The following is an 18,835-nucleotide window of genomic DNA, read 5'->3' as shown; positions in this document are numbered from 1 at the left end:
CAGTGGAAAGAGCATGGGCTTTGGAGTCAGAGGTCATAAGTTCGAATGCCAGCTCAACCACTTGTCAACTGTGTGACTGTGGGCAAGTCACTTAACTTCTCTGTGCCTCAGTTACCTCATCTGTAAAATGGGGATTAAGACTGTGAGCCCCACGTGGGACAACCTGATTCCCCTGTGTCTACCCCAGCGCTTAGAACAGTGCTCTGCACACAGTAAGCGCTTAACAAATACCAACATTATTATTATGTGCTGGGTACAGTGCTCCGCATGTAGGAAAACAGGTTTTTGCTACTGACCCTGTCGGCATTTCTACTCATTCCAATTCGTTCTACAGCTTGGCTTGGGCTATTACACACCAGTGTGATGTTCCTGAGATTGAAATGCTTACTTGTGATATGGTAACAGTCTTTGATGTTTTCTTTGACACGTCTGTTCCTTTGTGTGCAAGAGAAATGTGCTCTTCTCTCTCTTCTTCGGGACTTGGAGAGTCAAAGAGATCAGGACTCGAAAGGGAAGACTATAGAAAGAAACAAGAGGACATGCTATCCCAATAAGGTAATTCATTTATGAGGAACTATTTCCTTGACAAATTTTTGACATTTTTCCTTCATTCTTCTTCACCTTCTGGATCCTTCTGAAACTCAGGAGCCCCCAAAAAGAAATCAATTTCTGGGAGAAGGGGGGAGGACCGAGAAAGATGGATAAAAGGAGGGAGGGGAAAAGGGAGACAATCACCTAAACCTCTGAACTGTAAGCTCACTGTGGGCAGGGAACCTATCTACTAACTCTTGTACTGTACTCTCCTGTGCTCTGCACACAGTGAGCACGCTATAAAAGAGAAGCAGGGTGGTCTAGTGGAAAAAGCATGGGCCTCGGAAGTAGAGGACCTGGGTTTCAATCCCAGCTCCGTCAACTGCTTGTTGTGTGACCTTGGGCAAGTCACTTAATTTCTCTGTGCCTCAGTTTCCTTAACTGTAAAATGGGGATTCAATACCTGTTCTTCCTCCTACTTAAGACTGTGAGCCCACGTGTGGGCCAGGCACTGTGTCCGACCTCATTAACTTGTACCTACCCCAGCACTTAGAACAGTCTTGACACATAGGAAGTGCTTAATAAGTACCATAAACAAATACCATTAATTGACTGAACCCTCTTTTGTGGCAGATGGAAAAATCATCATCAGTGGTATTTACTGAGATCCAGTCTTAGATCTGCACGTGGATCTGCTCCCTTTCTTCACCCCTCCCTTCAGCCCCACAGTACTTACATTCACATCCGTAATTTATTTATTTATACTAATGTCTGACTCCCCTTCTGGACTATTGAGCTCATTGTCTACCAACTGTTATCCTGTACTCTCCCAAGCACTTAGTACAATGCTCCGCATGGGGATACTTACAGATGTGAGGGACTGAGATGGGGGTCTTCGGCCAGTGGCTTTGGGTCTGGTGGTGGTTGGGTGGCTGAGTTTCTCAGCGGATGACACCACGGAGTCAAAACCTTCTAGGTCTGAAAGGACAGCAAACCAAATCATGAGCAAAGACTTTGGAAGGGGAAAAAAAAACACAGGGAGGCACTGAAGTTTTCTAATGTTTCAAAGTTGTAAACCCTCTATCCCTTTCACTCATTGTGACCACTTCATGAATTCAATTATATTTATTGAGTGCTTACTGTGAGTAAAGCACTGTACTAAGCAATTGGGAGAGTACAACAGACACATTCCCTGCCCACAGCAAGCTCACATATCAAAAGAGTGATAAGTTGTTTCTTTGTTAATGTGCTACCTTAATGAGGTAGGAAAACTAAAACCAAAACAAATTCATTTTCTTTAAACACACTGGAGTTCAAAAAATTTTATATGAACTGCAATACAAAGCTCATTCTCCTTTTTTCTCATCTCAATCGAGAAAAAGCAAATGCTTGAAATCATTGTGAAGTGTAAATATGTCAACTTCCTCCAGGAAGCTTTCCATGCCTATTTCAGTCATGTCAAACACCTATCCTTAGTAGATAGCTATGTTTGAAAATTTTCATCTTAATGAATAACAACATTCATTTATTTAAGGCTCTGCACATTCGACTATTTGTTCATCTTGATGTGTTTGTTGCTTCCAGGGAACACTGAGGCCTACTGATAGCCTGAAATACATTAAACTGAAATCCTTTTGGAAAAAGCAAATCAACTGTGCGTCCATTTCGGATCTGGACAGAGAGTGACTGAAAAAAATCAAAGGACAACCTGAAAAGATATTGATTCTCCTATGGAATTTGCAGTTCTATTAAATCGGATTTGACTAGATTTGACATTTTTCCTGTTTCTGTATCTACATTCACTCAATGCAGGCCAGGAGGGCTTGATGAAGCTTAATTTCCCTCTGAATAAAATACTGTAATCGTCTTGGACCCTGTATGGTGCCACGGTAAAATTAATTAAACTAGCCATTGCAAAGTTCCCAATCCTAGGTAAGAAACAAGATTCTTAACCTTGGGAAGCAGCACGATCCAGTGGAAAGAGCCCAGGCCTTCACTGTGCCTCAGTTCCCTCATCTGCAAAATGGGGGTTTCAATACCCTTTCTTTCTCCTACTTAAACAGTGAGCCACAATTTGGACTTGATTATCTGGCATCTACCCTAGCGCTTAATACTCTGTTGGACACATAGACAGTGCTTAACAAATTACACAATTACTATTACTATTATTTGGAACTCCGCCACATAGACCACCCCTACATTCTCAGTTTTAAAAACCCAATAGAGATTTTATTTTTAAAAGACTCAGATGATGCCAAAGGAATTCTCAGAGATCAGCAAATCAGCAAGAGGAAATGGATATCTTGCTTCCACGCCACTCGCACCCCAGGGTGCACATAGCAAATAGCTCGAATTCCTCTTTTGGAGGCTTTGCTGGTCTGTCGGTTCCTTTTCTCTGAGAACTCTGAGGTTGTGCTTCTGCACGTATTTTCTCCACTTTGTGCAATTGTGTATGGTGTCAAATTTGGGTCAGCTTGATAAGCCAGGCCACATTATACTAAATATATAATTAGTAGGCAGAGTCTGCCCCCTCTTCCCAGCCTAAGTAGAGATAAACAGAGAACAAAATCTTATGCTGTCATCAATTCACAGCAATTACCCCCCAAAACAAAAGTCATTCTCTTGGCTCTAATTCGTAACTCTCTCTTGGTTCTACAGTCACCCTCTCCCCCACTCATTCCCTTCTCCCAACCCCTGCCCACTCTAGGCTGGAGGTGGGGTGACTCCAGGATGAACGGGCCAAGTGATATTCCTGGGGTCATCTTGTTAGTGAAACAGCTTCAAGCTACACCAGGATATTCCATTTTAGCTTAGCTGTGACCTCTGGATCATACGACCCTTCGATAAGACTGTGTAAGCTTACTGCTGTATAGGACTCTCCCAAATGCTTAGTACGGTGCTCTGTAAACGGTAAGCGTTCAATAAATACCATTGAACGAATAAGACATACTGACCCTATCTATCAATCACTTGGATTTGCACTCTTTATTCATCCATATCCACAATTTGTTATACTATACGCGCCCAATCAGTTAATATGGTGCTTTGCACATAGCATACATTTAATAAATACAATTGCTGGTTGGAATTTACTGAGTGCTTTCTTTGTGCAGCACACTGTGTTAAGTGCTTGGGAGAGTTGGAAGACATGATCCCGACTGCACCACGGGAGTTTATCTCTTTTCTGATAATAATAATTATCATTATTATTAGCATTATTTTTGTTATATGCCAAGTACTGTTCTAGGAGCTCGCGTAGACACAAGTTAATCCGGTTGGTCACCGTCCCTGTCCCACAAGGGGCCCACACTCTTAATCCCCATATGACAGATGAGGTAACTGAGGCCCGGAGTATTGAAGAAACTTGCCCAAGGTCTCACCCAGCAGACATGGGGTGGAGCCAGGATTAGAACCCAGGACTTTCTGACTCCCAGGCCTGTGCTCTATCTATTTAGTGAACAAAACTGTACCAAAGGAAGGCAGAAGTGCGAGAGAGGCTTTCTGGGTAGCCGTTTAGGGAATTAAGCAGGCCTTTGGACTGCAGAGCACCCCGGCGCTTACCTGTGGGCCTCCACAGGAATACTACCCCTTCAGGTGCTCAGCCTACTCCTGAGGAAAACGCTTTGGTTACCTGGGATTTTGTCTCCTGGGGGAGACACGGCAGCTGTGTGTCGCGTCGGTTGTGTGGCCACCCCAAAGTCGGACGGGGACAAGAGAAGGACAGCAAAGTAAATGTCAGCTGAAATCGGAGGTTATATATAACCCCCTCTTGCTGGCACATAGAGTTTTTCAGGACACAGCACTTGGGCCAACAGCCCTGAGGATGGATCAACGTTTCCCTGTTACTGGCTGAGATTCTCGAGCCTTTTCAAGCTACTCGTCTTCTCCATATCAGTAGCTGTACAAGTTGCTCTGAGAAGCTGCTCAAGACTGCTTTGAGAATCAGCGTGCCCTAATGGATACAGCCCAGGCCTGGCAATCAGAAGGACCTGGGTTCTAATCCTCGCTCCGCCACTTGTCTACTGTGTGACCTTGGGTAAGTCGCTTCGCTTTTCTGGGCCTCAGTTCCCCGCTCTGTAAAATGGGGATTAAGACTGAGAGCCCTATGTAGGACATGGACTGTGTCCTACCTGATTAACTTGTATCTTTCCCAGTGGTTAGTACAGTCCTGGCACACAGTGAGCACTTAACAACTACCATAAAAACAAACATACCAAAATGTCATTTCCTAATGCCTGAAAGTGTCCTAAGGGGCAAGTGTGCTTTCTGGATGTTATGGTAAATTGGAGAGGATCATTATATTGTACTCTCCCAAGCATTCACTACAGTAGAGAAGCAGCGTGGTTCAGTGGAAAGAGCATGGGCTTGGGAGTCAGAGGTCATGGGTTCTAATCCCAGCTCTGCCACTTGTCAACTGTGTGACTTTGGGCAAGTCACTTAATTTCTCTGTGCCTCAGTTACCTCATCTGCCAAATGGGAATTAAGACTGAGCCCCTCATGAGGGACAACCTAATCACCTTGTATCCCCCCAGCACTGAGAACAGTGCTTTGCACATAGTAAGTGCCTAACAAATACCATCATTATTATTACAGTGCTAAATGCTCAATAAATACAACTGAACGAATGAATGTTCATGGGTTAACGAGCACATTCACCACTGTGTTCTGGAAGGTTTTGGTTTTTTTTGTGGGCGGGGAGGGAGGAAAAGAGGGGGAGAAGGTTCACATCTCTGGATCTATAAATCGGATCCCGCCCTGTCACAGGGAAGCCTTTTGTTGTACTCATAAAGAGCATCCAATAAAAACAAAATGCCCTTGAAATACTTTTGAGGGGCTCACCATTTTCTCCTATTTCCGATGATCTCTCTGCCACCCACCTTCAATCCGTCAATAGTATGCATTGGGCTCCTACTGTATCCAGAATACTGGATTAAGCCGGTGCTCATAATAATAATAATGATAATAATAATTGTGGTATTTGTTAAGTGCTTACTATGTGCCAAGCACGGTTCTAAGTGCTAGGGAAGATATAAGGTAATCAGGTGGATGCAGTCCCTGTCCCACATGGGGTTCCCAGCCTTTATCCCATTTTACAGACGAGGGAACTGAGGTCCAGAGAAATGAAAGGACTTGCTAAAGATCACACAGCAGACATGTGGAAAAGCCAGGATTAAAACCCACATCCTCTAAGACCCCCAGGCTCGGACTCTTTCCACCAGGCTACGCTGCTTCTTAACACAACTGATGGGCTGGGGATTGTAAATTTTCTTAGCCATCCCTCAAGATTTCTGGGTGAGGCTTTGGCCCTAGCTTCTTTATGTTTTAAGCTTTTGAGACCTGCCAAAAGCTTCTGAGGCTTTACCTTCGCTCATCCTGGCATATCTGTGATCACCACATAGACATTTTTGTGTCCAAATCACATGGGACTTCTGGCCAGTTAAGTTATAAAGTGAAGAAGACTGAAGTCTACCATTTCCAGCTCAGTCTTCACAGTGCAGTGAAGGACACATAATGTTTAACAAATGCTGCTTTTTTTTATTTTATTACTACAATGACTGTGTACTGGGGTAGAAACAGGGACCGTGACTTTTACTTCTACCATATACTAAAAACACAGCCCAGTATTCTGCCCATCAATCAGTGGCATTTATTGGACCCTGACTGTGTACAGAGCACTGTACTAAGCACCTGGTAACAGAGTTTGTAGACCCATTCCCTACGCACAACGAGCACAATCCATCAATACTACCATTGACTGATTGATACCCAAGGGCCCCTGAGGAGAGGGAGGGATTACAGCACACTGTAGACACTTCCGTTTGGCACATAACCAAATGAGGGTGCGGAGAAGTCTATATAGGAAGGGAACCTGGTGGGGTTCTTTCCACCAGAAGCTTTGACAGCTTCCGTTGATGCGGCAAAAGGCCGCCCACTTTGGGGTTAAATACCTTCATTTCAAAATCAATTCCCTCTGAGCTGGAAATCCCTCCCGTTAAAATTCACCAGACCACCGGTACCCGCCACTTCAAAGCCTTATTAAGGTCACAGCTCCTCCAAGAAGCCTTCCCCGATTTTGCCCGCTTTTCCCGTCTCCTTCTCCCTTCTGGGTCGCCTATGGACTTGGATTTGTACCCTTTGAGCACTTGCTCTTAACCCCACCCTCAGCCCCAAGCACTTACACATCTGGTATTTATTAATTTCTATTAACGCCCATCTCCCCCTACTTCTAATCCCTGCTCCACCAGTTGTCAGATGTGTGACTTTGGGCAAGTCTCTTAACATCTCTGTGCCTCAGTTTCCTCATCTGTAAAATGGGGCTGAAGACTGGGAGCCCCACGTGGGGCAACCTGAAAACCTTGTATCCAGCTTAGAACAGTGCTTGGCACATAGTAAGCGCTTAACAAATACCAACATTACTATTATTATTATTAGGCAGGGAAGCACACAATAAGCGCTCAATAAATAGATCTGAATGAGTATCTACCAACTCTGTTGTATTGGACTCTTTTACATGTTTAGTACAGTATTTTGCACACAGTACGCTCAATAAATATCATTGATTGATTATCTCTAACAGCTAGACACTTTGGGTCACTTTAACATATACTTTAAAAGGGGCCTTCTGGCATTAGATCGCCAGCAATGTGCTTTTAAATAGGGACAAAATAATTCCCAAACTGTATTTATCTGCCAGAGTTAACAAAACTCACAGGAAACCCATTGGCCCGCTGGGAGAACAGAATGCGAGGAACTACCAGTCCTAATTCCAGACTTGTCCCTCAAAGTGTGATCCTGGATATGCCTTATGTCTCTTGCTCTTTAGAATTGGGGCCTAGGTTGTCTAACAAATGGATAGCGTCTCATACATAAGTATAGAGTTCATAATTAAAGTCAGTGATTATTGACTTTCTGTTTTTAGACTACATGGGGGCTTAACTCGCTCTCCTCTTTCGATGAGTCATCCCTAAAAGCCAGTTGCCCTGGCCTTGGGGAAAAAAAAACCAAAACACCACATTTCTCACTGGATAAAAATCTGAAATCTGACTTTTTGATGGAATTTTGACCTCTCTGGCATCGGTACCGAGTCGATGGCATCTCACTGACAAAGCAAGTCTAACGGAGCGACCAACAGAAGACATATGAAACAAGTACAAGCTTAAAAAATCATACCGACACTAATGAATACACACGAGCCAACAAACCAACCCGATAGATTCGGACAAGGATGCTCTGAGAACAAACTGCCCTAAAATGTCTAAATAGTTCCGTGGATTCCCATTAGTGCTACTGCTATTTATCCGTTTTACCTAAGGCACCCTTTACTAGATGTCCTCGAAATGAGTCGGGGACATTACCTCAACTAACCCTATCTCTGCTCTTATGACGTAGATCGGAATAACATTACCCTCTTATACAACAGAGCAGACAGAATGGGCTGGCATATATTAGACGTCTTGACAGCTCCCTTAAAACCGTGAGCTGGTTGTGGGCAGGGACGTGCCTGAAGACTCTGTTCTCTTGTACTGTCCCAAGTGCTTAGTACAGTGCTCTGCAGACTCAATAAATACCACTGATTGATGGATGATTAATTGAAGTGGGCCTGCCTGAAGAGGCAGAGTTGGAGTTGGAATCACGCAAGTTCTTCCAGAATTCCCGATTCTAAGCCCAAGTACTTTCACAGCAAGTCAACCCCCATCCCCACCCAAGTGTAACAGATCTCAGCAGCCCCCGACCTCCTACCCACCCAAGGGATACTTACTTGCCTCTCCTGGTCAAAAGACAGAAAGAAGATGGAAAAGAAAAAAGCCTTACCCTCATCAACTGAAGAGGAGGAGGATTGACTCAAGGGAAAGAGATGGAGGTGGGAAAAGCTTGATGAGATACGAATCCAAGAAAAAAGAAAAGTGTCACTCAAAATAAAAAGAAACAAACAGAGGCCTAAGAAATGATGAAAGAGCAATGACTTTCCCCTTGCTCACGCAGCTTAGGTTCGACCAAAATGGGGCGTTTTCTTACACACTGTTTATCAATCAGTGGTATTTCTGAGCACTTACTCTGTGCAGAGCATTCAATCATATTTCAATTGTATTTATTGAATGCTTACTGTGTGCAGAGTACCGTATTAAGCGCTCGGGAGAGTACGATACAACAGATTTGGCATATCCGTTCTCTGCCCACAACAAGCTTACAAACAGGAAGGATGACTGACGATGCCGAGCATCGTACTAAGCGCTTGGGAGAATACAACAGAGCAGGTAGACCGGTTCCCTGCCCACAACGAGCTTACAGTCTAGAGGGGCTGTTAAGGGTCTGTACGAGGAGAATAAGAAGAGCTCAGGACAAACACAACGTTTAACGCTAAATCTCCAAATTTCGGGAACTGAGACAGAAGGCACAATAAGTGCTTTGGAGCCCGGCACCGCTATCAGCAATGTCGGTCAGGCAATCATATTTATTGAGTGCTTACAGCGTGCAGAACACTTTACTAAGAGCTAGGAAGAGTACAATATGACAATACACGGACACATTCCCTGCCCACAACAAGCTTACAGTCTAGGGGGGTAATAGATATTAATATGTCTCAGGGGAATTTTCCCTTTGCTGACAGAGTGGCTCATTTAATTTGTACACCCATGCCTATTCTGCAAACTCTTTCCTGGCTTCACCCAAAGAAATACTGCATCACAGCAGAACAGTCTACCCCAGTTGGCTTGCTCTGTGAGTTTGACTGACAACCTGCTGGCAGTGCATATTTGGCTCAAACGAGGCCTGTGTAATTCTTTACCGTGATAATGGTTTATAAGCAAAGTTAGTTTTGAGGACAAGTACTCTCAGACAAAGTTAGGAGCGCGTGGCTTTCTAATTACTGCCACCCATCCGGGGGAATAAATGCCCATCTAATGACTTCATGATAGCGACTAGCTCTCGGTTCATGTTTTCTTGGTCTGCCGATGGGCAAATCGTATATAACTCAAAGGAAGAGTCAGAACTCAACCGCTATCACGAATACACGAGGCAGAGGCTGAGAATGATGTGACCAGTACAACTTCCCCCTGGTTGCCATGGCATCCACGAGACACTAATGGACGTCCTAATAACCCACTGGGGCATCGGGCAATGCCAACGCCGTAACAACGCACTCTCCCACCCCGAGCCCTGATCCCGCTCTGCCATTCAGTCGGGGATGACGGGACTCCCGTCAACAACACCAGTCGCCACCCGGACTTTGATGACCATGGTCCCGACTTCTTCTCCGAAGTGAAATACGGCCAACAGTACCAAGTAGTGTGGTGTTCTGTCGGGGTACCAAGTGGACACTCGCTGCCCTTCACTTCTAAACTTGGCAATGAGGGCCAACAACAGCCTGTTTCAGCACTCCTTGCGATATCCATCGTCTGAACCTCCGCCCCAACCGAATGGCCAGTGATGCTTAGAAGCAGGGAAAAAACCTAGAGGGCCCACCCTGTCTGTCTTAAGACACCCCTCCTAGATGGTTTAGCAGAAAGAGCCCGGGCTTGGGAGTCAGAGTACGTGGGTTCTAATCCCACCTCCGCCACTTGTCTGCTGTGTGACCTTGGGCAATCCACTTCACTTTTCTGTGCCTCAGTTACCTCATCTGTTAAATGGGGATTGAGATTGTGAGCCCCATGTGGGACAACCTGATTACTTTGCATCTACTCCAGCGCTTAGAACAGTGCTTGGCACACAGTAAACGCTTAACAAATACCATCATCATCATTTCAGAATCACTTCCCCGGAGATGGACCTTAACTTGCACGACCACGATCCCTTGGCCGCAGCCCCTTAAGTGACTCTGGGCGACTGAATTATTTCCTAATTGCGACACAACCCAGAGTTGGTACTAAAGCTGAGCTCAAGGACCTGTTTTTAGGGAGAAACCTGGCGTCGTCAGCCGCTGGAGCTTGCTCACTGGAACCAAATGTACATGACTTAAAAACACGGAAATGGCTGTTAGTCCTCACTCTTTAATTAGGTCATTTATTATTCTCATTTAAGGGCCATTAAGTAATGAACAGAGATTTAGTTTTTGCATATAGAATCCGGCACTTAACTTCTCTCCTTGCAAAACATGTCACGAAACACCGAGAGAGCCAATGACCTTGGATTTAAGCAGCTCCTCTCCTCCGGGCAAGCCGCTTCGAGGAGCAGGGCACGGCAAGACGGGCCAGCATTGTTATTTTTAACTTCCCAAAGAGAAAGTGAAAAATCCTCTTTACTCACCGATGTCATTGCTTCTTTCCGGGAGGTCCTTGTCGGGGGGACTGGCCAGTGTAATCCCCAACTCAATTTTGGGACTGTCACTCCTACATGAAAGAAAGACACAGGATGTTATGGAATTAGGAAACACCTGAGGTGGGAATAAGGATGCCTCTCGTCTGAAGAATGGGTTATCTGGAGGGGATGGAGGCACAGCTCACCCTAAAAAGCCATCATCTGCAAGCGGACGCCTCGTTTCTGATCCCAACTTAGCCTTGCAGGAGCCTTTTCTCCAACACTTGTTCTTGAAGACGCCTAATTCAGGTAGCCCAGGGCCTCCTACTGCTCCCGAGCAACTTGTCGGGAAGGAAATCTCAGGATGGAGAAATGGCTGCTCGGCCTAGGGAATCACCTGCAGGGAAAACCGAGCTAGCAATGGTAGGACTGCGCGGCCGCCGGAAGGGTTCTCTTTGCAGGGGAGGGCACGAGAGGTTCCGCGATCCTCTCGCGCAGGCTGGGCCGCTTTTGACCTTGGGAAAAACCTGCTGCGAATTCTCCCTGGAAGACCGGTAGACTCCGCGCTGATGGATCTGTTGACAACCGGATGGGACACATGGCACCGTAGGCCCATTAATGGCCCTGGCAGATCTGTGGGGCTGAAACATTAGAATTCTCTTGAGGACAGTCTCGGGAAGGGACGGGGGGGAGAAGGTGTCACCCGCGGCCTACCAGTTTATAGAGTCATTTCACTTGGAAGTCGGCCCAGGAATACAGGAGACACAACCAGTCCACACCCCAACTGATAATGACAATAATTACTATTATTATGGTATTTGTTAAGCACTTACTATATGCCAGGCACTTTTCTAAGCACTAGGGTCGATACAAGACAAACGGGTCGAACACAGCCTCTGCCCCAAATGAGGGTCTTAATCCCCATTTTACAGATGAGGTAACTGAGGCCCATAGAAGTGAAGTGAAGTGACTTGTCCAAGGTCACACAGCAGTCAGGTGGTGGAGCTGGGATTAAAACCCATGACCTTCTGACTTCCAGGCCTGGGCTCTATCCTCTAGGCCACGCTGCTACTTCCACCAGGGACACGCATTCATACATGGATAGGGTCAGGGAGGAGATATCCACCACTTGTCTGCTGTGTGACCTTCCGCAAGCCACTTCACTTGTCTGGGCTTCATTTTCCTTATCTGTAAAATGGGAGATGCAAGATTGCTCTCCCTCCTACTTAGATTGTGAGCCTCAAGTGGGACAGGGACCGTGTCTGTCCTGTTTAACCTGTTTCTCCCCCAGCGCTTAGTGCAGAGTTTAAATAACATTTTAGAAAAAACAAAAAAGGAAAAACAAAACAAAATCCACAAAAAAAACTCAATGGACTTCACTGGAAGTTATTTCTACAAGCCAAGCATCAAGGAATCATTCTGTTTGGAGATAGGAAGCCCTATCTTTCCCTCAGTACACTAAGTCCCAAATGCTGATCTAAACTTAATTCCCCTTCTGCCACTTAGATAAGCAGGTCTAAGGAAGGTTCAAAACTTCATTCTGTATTTCTCACCTTCATTCTTTAATTTCGCCTTGCAAGGGGGAAGGGGGGGGGGGGGCTGCCTTAATTGTCCTGGGAAATGACTTCATTACCTCAGGGAAAGTGCAATTCAGTTTCTTCTCATCCCTTGGAGCAAACACCCAATTGTTCTGAGGGAGCTGTTGACAGGAAAGGGAATTCTGTTTTTCCAACCCTTTCCTTTCTGGACCAGCTTAGGATCCCTGTCAGAGACAGTTGGATGCACAGTTCCACCCTGAAATTCTATCTGAAAATCTATGTGGAAAAACGCAAGAGGTGTTTCAGAGAAGTTTCAGATCCTTCTAGAGAGGAAAAGTGTCATGGGATATTTTGGAGATTGTCTCCTAGAGGTTGGGAATTTTAAAATATCGATTTGTAAATTCCCTTACAAACAGAGATTAACACATTGCCGATCAGTTTTGATTTCTCTTTCAAAGACAGAAATACTGTTCTCTGAGATATGTATTTAAGGCTGCTAACAGATCCTCTGGCCACATTTATCTGAAGTGTCACAAACCCAGCTGCTCGAGATCACAAGAATACCCCAACCTTACCTAGACACCCACGTTTTCAGTAAGTGACGTCTTGGAATTTTTAAAACTACCTTTCAGATTTAGCCTAGTTCCAAGTACCCGATGCTTTTGTAGGGTGAGAGTTAATTTTCACAACCATTATGGCTAGCGTGAAATGCAAGCTTTTTCAGCCTTCACCAAAAGTAGAACTACAAAGAATGCGTCTGGGTTTTTCACATGGGACACGGACTTTTCATTCAGTCATATTTATTGAGTGCTTACTGTGTGCAGAGCACTGTACTAAGCATTTGGGAGAGTACGGCCCGATCATCTTGTCTAAACCCCAGTGCTTAGCCCAGAGTAAGGGCTTGAAAAATACCACCATTATCATTTTCCATACATTACTTTAGGCAGAGGACAAACTATGCGTTTTAAGTCATCATTATGTCTATAATCAAGACACCAAAATGATGGATTCCTAAATACACTTTTTAGATTAGAAGTCTATGGGACAGGAACTACATCTGAACTGACTGGCTCATATCTACCCCGGTGCTTCATACAGTTCTTGGCACAGAGGATGTATGTAACAAACATCCCAATTGCTACTAGTGGTATTATTATTATGATTTTTCAAGTTCAAAAATATTGCAATCAGAACATTCATCCCTAGAATAATCCAAGACAGTTAGCAGTTATCTGCATCCAAATGATCACCTCATCCTAAGATAACACAGTACAAGCAGTAGCATAAATTAGCAAGGAAAAAAAGAGTCAGGAGGGCTGGGGTGGGCGAGGAAAAGGAAGCAAGCAGGCCCAGGAGGGCCAAACTGAAGCCAGGCTGGGAATTCAAGGATAGAGAAGCAGTGTGGTCCCGTGGCTAGAGCATGGGCCTGGGAGTGAGAAGGACCTGGGTTCTAATCCCAGCTCCGTCACTGTCTGCTGGCTGACCCTGGGCAAGTTGCTTCACTTTTCTGAGCCTCCTCAGTTCCTTCATCTGTAAAACGGAGATTAAGACTGTGAGCCCCATGCAGGACAGGGACTGTGTCCAACCTATCTTGTAACTACCCCAGTGCTTAGAACAGTGCCCGGCACATAATAAGCCCTGAAATACCATAACAAAAAAAAATTCCCAATTCCAAAGCTGTTTGCCACAGAGTCTGAGGTAGAATGAAAGACATCTGTTTCCAAGAAACAATCTTTCTCCACAGCCCCAGATGTTGGAACTCAAACTCAGGGACCAGTCTGGGCCAAGTCATCTTAGGAGATTTAATAAAACATCTACAATGTGCCGTGCCCTGCTCTTTGTCTGGGGTCTTGTCTCGTCTTATGCCGTCGAGTTGTTTCCGACCCATAGCGACACCACGGACACATCTCTCCGAGAAGGCCCCGCTCTCCACCTGCAATCATTCTGGTAGTGGATCCATAGAGTTTTCTTGGTAAAAATCTGGAAGTGGTTCACCATTGCCGCCTCCGCGTAGTAAATTCGAATCTCCACCCTTGACTCTCTCCCATGCCACTGCTGCCCAGCACGGGTGAGTTTTGACTTGTAGCAGATGGCCTTCTATTCGCTAGCCACTGCCCAAGCTGGGAATGGAATGGATAAGCCTCTGCTTGACTCTCTCTCCCGTAGCCGAGACTGGTAGAGTACAGGACAAGGTAATTTAGCCTCTGTCCCACATGGGCTCACATTTTAATCAATCAGTCAATCGTATTTACTGAGTGCTTACTGTTTGCAGAGCACTGTACTGTTTGGGACAGTACGACACAATGATATAACGGACACATTCCCTGCCCACGATGAGCTTACAGTTTAGTGAAGAAGAGAGAGCGGACACCATATCTCTACTGTACAGATGAGGAAAAGGAGGCTCAGAGAGGTTAAGTGACTTAGCGCAGGTCACACAGTTGGGATTAGAACCCAGGGCTCCTAATAGCCAACCCCATTCTTTTGCCACTTTGCAGAGTACGAGGAAAGGAGGGTAAAACACTAAGACATCCCGGCCCCGGCTGCTCCCTTCCCTCCGCCTCTCCTGAGGCTTTTCGATTGACACTTTCACAACCCACAAACCGGCAAGAGTTCAATACTCACCTGTTGTGTGTCAGAGGCACGACTGGTCTTTCCGGCCTTCTTGGGGGAAGAGCTCCTGGTCTACTCATGGAGTTGGTCTTGGGGGGCCGAGGTTTCTTTGGAGGTATGGCAGGAACGGACGGCTTCTGCAAGTCCACCAGTTTTGGCTCTCTCTCTGGTCTTTCTTTAATTCATTTTTTATATATATATATATACATATATATATTCAGGAAGAGGACAGAGAGATCCATTATTAATCACAGTTCTCGGGGACCTGTGCTGCTTTCTTATGCAAGACTTCCTAAAATCAAGGACCACGCTCTCAAAAGGAACTGAAGACAGAGATCCGTGTTGTTTCCTGCTGGTCTTACTCCGTTGTTTGTTCCAGCCACCCTGGGAAACCCCATAAAACTGTTCACTTGATTTTTCTTCGGTATGGAATTTGTTAAGTTCTTACTGGGTGCCAGGCACTGTACTAAATGCCACGCGAGAAGTAATAATAATAATAATGTTGGTATTTGTTAGGCACTTACTATGTGCAGAGCACTGTTCAAAGCGCTGGGGTAGTCACAGGGGAATCAGGTTGTCCCACGTGGGGTTCACAGTCTTAATCCCCATTTTACAGATGAGGTAACTGAGGCACAGAGAAGTTAAGTGACTTGCCCACAGTCACACAACTGACATGTGGAAGAGCTGGGATTCGATACAAGTAGATACAAGTAGATACAAGCTTATATCTATTAGTAATTGCAGTTCTCAGGGCCCTGTGCTACTTGCTTATGCAACACTTCCTAACATTAAGAACTGTGTTCTCAAAAAAAACACAAAAGAACTTAAGAGGTATGCACTGTAAACCTGTTTGCTTTTTTAAGGTATTTTTAAAGTGTTTACTATATGCCAGGCAATGTACTAAGTGCTGGGAAATATAGAAGCTAATCGGGTTGAATGCAGTCCCCGTCCCTCATGGAGCTCATGGTCTCCTCAGTTTATAGATGAGGTAACTTAGGCATAGAGGAGTCAAGTGACTTGCCCAAGATCACACAGCAGACACTTGGCAGAGCCAGGATTATAACCCAGGTCCTTCTGACTTCCAGGCCCATGCTCTAGCCCATAGACCACACTGCTACCTGTGGCCTTACTATCCAGTTTTAAGGACTTTGATATGTAACCTTTTCCAGGTTTTGTAGTTTGGGTAAAACTTTTTTTTTGCAACTAAAATCTACGTACTGAAAAAGTATTAGAGAACACTTTCTGAAGGGACATAATGGCATTTTCTAGTTGGAAGCACCAAAACATACTGGTTCTAAATTTTCCTCTTGCCTTCCTGTGCCTTAAAATTGTTTGGGGTTAAAGGTGAAAGTACTAGTTATTTAAATAGCATATGTCCTCTAAATCTTTTCTGAAAAAGGGAACACAAGCAATGCTCTGAAACTAGGCCCTTCATTTGTTTTTATATCTTCTCAGTCAACCTGTTGGGTTCACTGAGAGCCCCCTAAGTATAAAGCACTGAACTAAGCACTTGGGATAAGAGTAAAGAAGCAAGATACACGTTCCCTGCCCTCAAGGAGTTAATAATCTACAAAAATTGGGAGACCCGAATAAGGAACTTATGTTATTGTTTCTCCTGTCTCGGTTATCTTGCTAGGCTGAACAGTGATGACAAAGTTTAAGTTACAAACACGTACAAGCTTCACATGGATAACTAGAGCAACTCAGAACCCCAAAGAGATTTTTGCGTCGTGCTGCTACCAAACCATGGAGATTGGGGTTCATTCAAAGAAATTTGAAGCCTCAAAGACACACCAAATAATCCTCTGCTTTTCTCTCTTGAACAAGATTCTGTAACATCAATCAGCACATTCTACGTATACTAGGAAGCACAACTCCAATCATTGCTTTTTTCTAAAAGCTGACAATGGGGTCTATTTTTTTTTTCTGTCTCCTACTGGAAAGAGTCAATAGGCAATAGATTTCAAACCTTTTTCTTCTGTTCTGTTTGGAAGATATTCTGGTCTTTCAGGGGGTGTCTTCTTAATTTCATGTTTTTTCTCAGTTGTGCCTATTAAAGAAAGGAAAACCAAACTCAAATTTTGAAATATAACAAATATATTCTCAATTAAGCACTTATGATTACATCCAGAAAGAGGTGACAGTTATCTGCATGGACAATCCAATTGCAAAATTCAGGCTAAATTGTAGATTTAATAATAATGATAATAGAAATGGTACTTTTTAAGCACTTACTATGTGCCAAGAGCTGTTCTAAGTGCTAGGGTAGATTCAAGTTAGTCAGGGTGGACACAGACCCTGTCCCACATAGGGCTCACAGTCTTAATCCTCATTTACACATGAGGTAAGTGAGGTACAGAGAAGTGAAGCAACTTGCCCAAGGTCACACAGTACATATGTGGCAGATCAGGATTAGAACCCATGACCTTCTGACTCCCAGCCCCTGCTCTATCCACTAGAAAACAAAAACTCAGCAGTAACTCCAAGTCCTTTCAGGAGTTAGATAAAAGGAAAGGGATTCTGGCACAATTTCCTCATACCAATAAAACAGGTAACTGCAACACTCGCCTAACGCGATTGCTAAAATGAGCATTCAACTTTTAACCGAGACAACTTTGCTTTTAAATTTTAGAGAGAACAACGGCTTCAAACAGTCCTACTGATTGCGGGGATGAATCTTGTGTCTCTACTTCCTCCACAAACCCCTCTCCCTACTGGCTCCAAGGAGAAGTGATGACAAAACTCCAATAGCAAGAGCCTCTCTCTATCATTAATTCAGCCTCGCCAAATGTCTTTGAATAAAAGACTTCGATTTCAACCCACATCATTCACTCTCTGAAGGGTAACGGCAAAGAGAGACCTAACTATCTCATCCGTGGCTTCCAATCACTGAACGGGGGGAACAAATGGAAGGTTAGCCAACAATGACAGGGGCATCCCTTGCCAACTAAGCAAAAAATTAGTCCTTGTCTGGTGTTAAATGCAAATTTACTTCTGGCACCCTTGACAGGAAGATAAGAAGTGTTGCAATCAGAGTCAGAAATAACTGAACACACACACACAATCAGGCCATATGTAGGAAGATCACAGAGGGAGTTGGTGAGCAAACTGAGTGACAAACTGTTTTAAGGGTAAGCTAAATTGCCCTCTGAAATTTTGGCACAAAAACTATTTATAATGGAGTAACCACTAGGTGGCAAAATCAAACTACTCAGTGCAGACAACAATGGTGTCGGAGATCTAATTAACACCACATTTTAGAACACAGTCTCTTCGTCAGTTGTACCAAAGGAAATGAGAATAGATCAGCGTAAGGCCCGATTTTTTTACAGGGTATAACTCTGTAAATATCAGAATGAATTAACCAAATCAATTTGACTCTTCTCACTCACCTATGCATTTGGGAGGTGACAAATTCAACTCTATTCTAAACAGGAAACTACTTAAGAATAAAGCTATTTAATAATAATAATAATAATAATAATAATGTTGGTATTTGTTAAGCGCTTACTATATGCAAAGCACTGCTCTAAGCACTGGGGGGGTACAAGGTGATCAGGTTGTCCCACGTGGGGCTCACAGTTTTAATCCCCATTTGACAGATGAGGTCACTGAGGCACAGATAAGTGAAGTGACTTGCCCACAATCACGCAGCTGGCAAGCGGTGGAGCTGGGATTAGAACCCATGACCTCTGACTCCCAAGCTCGGGCTCTTGCCACTGAGCCACGCTGCTTCTCTGGTATACACGGTATTAATGGTATACACAAAAATCGTCAAATAGCGAATTCAGATTGGTCTTTTTCCACCATTATAGGAGTAAATGACCTTTTGCCTTAATCCGTTTTAAATTTAATATTTACTCAGAAACGATAACCGTTTCCCAATAAAGTTTTTTTATTAGAAAAATTTAAGCTATTGT

General features: G+C 44.4%; 1 protein-coding gene and 1 long non-coding RNA gene across 8 annotated transcripts in view; one reads left to right on the top strand and one right to left on the bottom strand.

Annotated features, from left to right (window-relative positions):
• SH3KBP1 (SH3 domain containing kinase binding protein 1) overlaps positions 1–18,835 on the bottom strand; it is a 184,315-nt gene that overhangs the window by 8,070 nt on the left and 157,410 nt on the right. For 5 of the 7 annotated variants that reach the window (XM_029079759.2, XM_039914148.1, XM_007670349.3 and 2 more), the window contains 5 exons: positions 16,885–16,965; positions 14,928–15,090; positions 10,774–10,856; positions 1,400–1,509; positions 389–517 (listed from right to left, as the gene is read on the bottom strand). In XM_029079759.2, the coding sequence (XP_028935592.1) occupies positions 389–517; positions 1,400–1,509; positions 10,774–10,856; positions 14,928–15,090; positions 16,885–16,965 (566 nt within the window). The remainder of the gene's footprint in view (positions 1–388; positions 518–1,399; positions 1,510–10,773; positions 10,857–14,927; positions 15,091–16,884; positions 16,966–18,835) is intronic. The other 2 variants (XM_039914149.1, XM_039914150.1) reach the window with 1 other exon arrangement.
• On the top strand, positions 472–2,299 carry LOC120638838. The gene is made up of 2 exons (XR_005660822.1): positions 472–555; positions 2,116–2,299. It is a non-coding gene; the product is annotated as an uncharacterized LOC120638838 (long non-coding RNA).

Source organism: Ornithorhynchus anatinus, chromosome 15 (assembly GCF_004115215.2).
Source record: "Ornithorhynchus anatinus isolate Pmale09 chromosome 15, mOrnAna1.pri.v4, whole genome shotgun sequence".
NCBI lineage: Eukaryota > Metazoa > Chordata > Mammalia > Monotremata > Ornithorhynchidae > Ornithorhynchus > Ornithorhynchus anatinus.
Note: the sequence above shows the minus strand (reverse complement) of the source record. Positions and strands in the feature narration are given on the sequence as shown.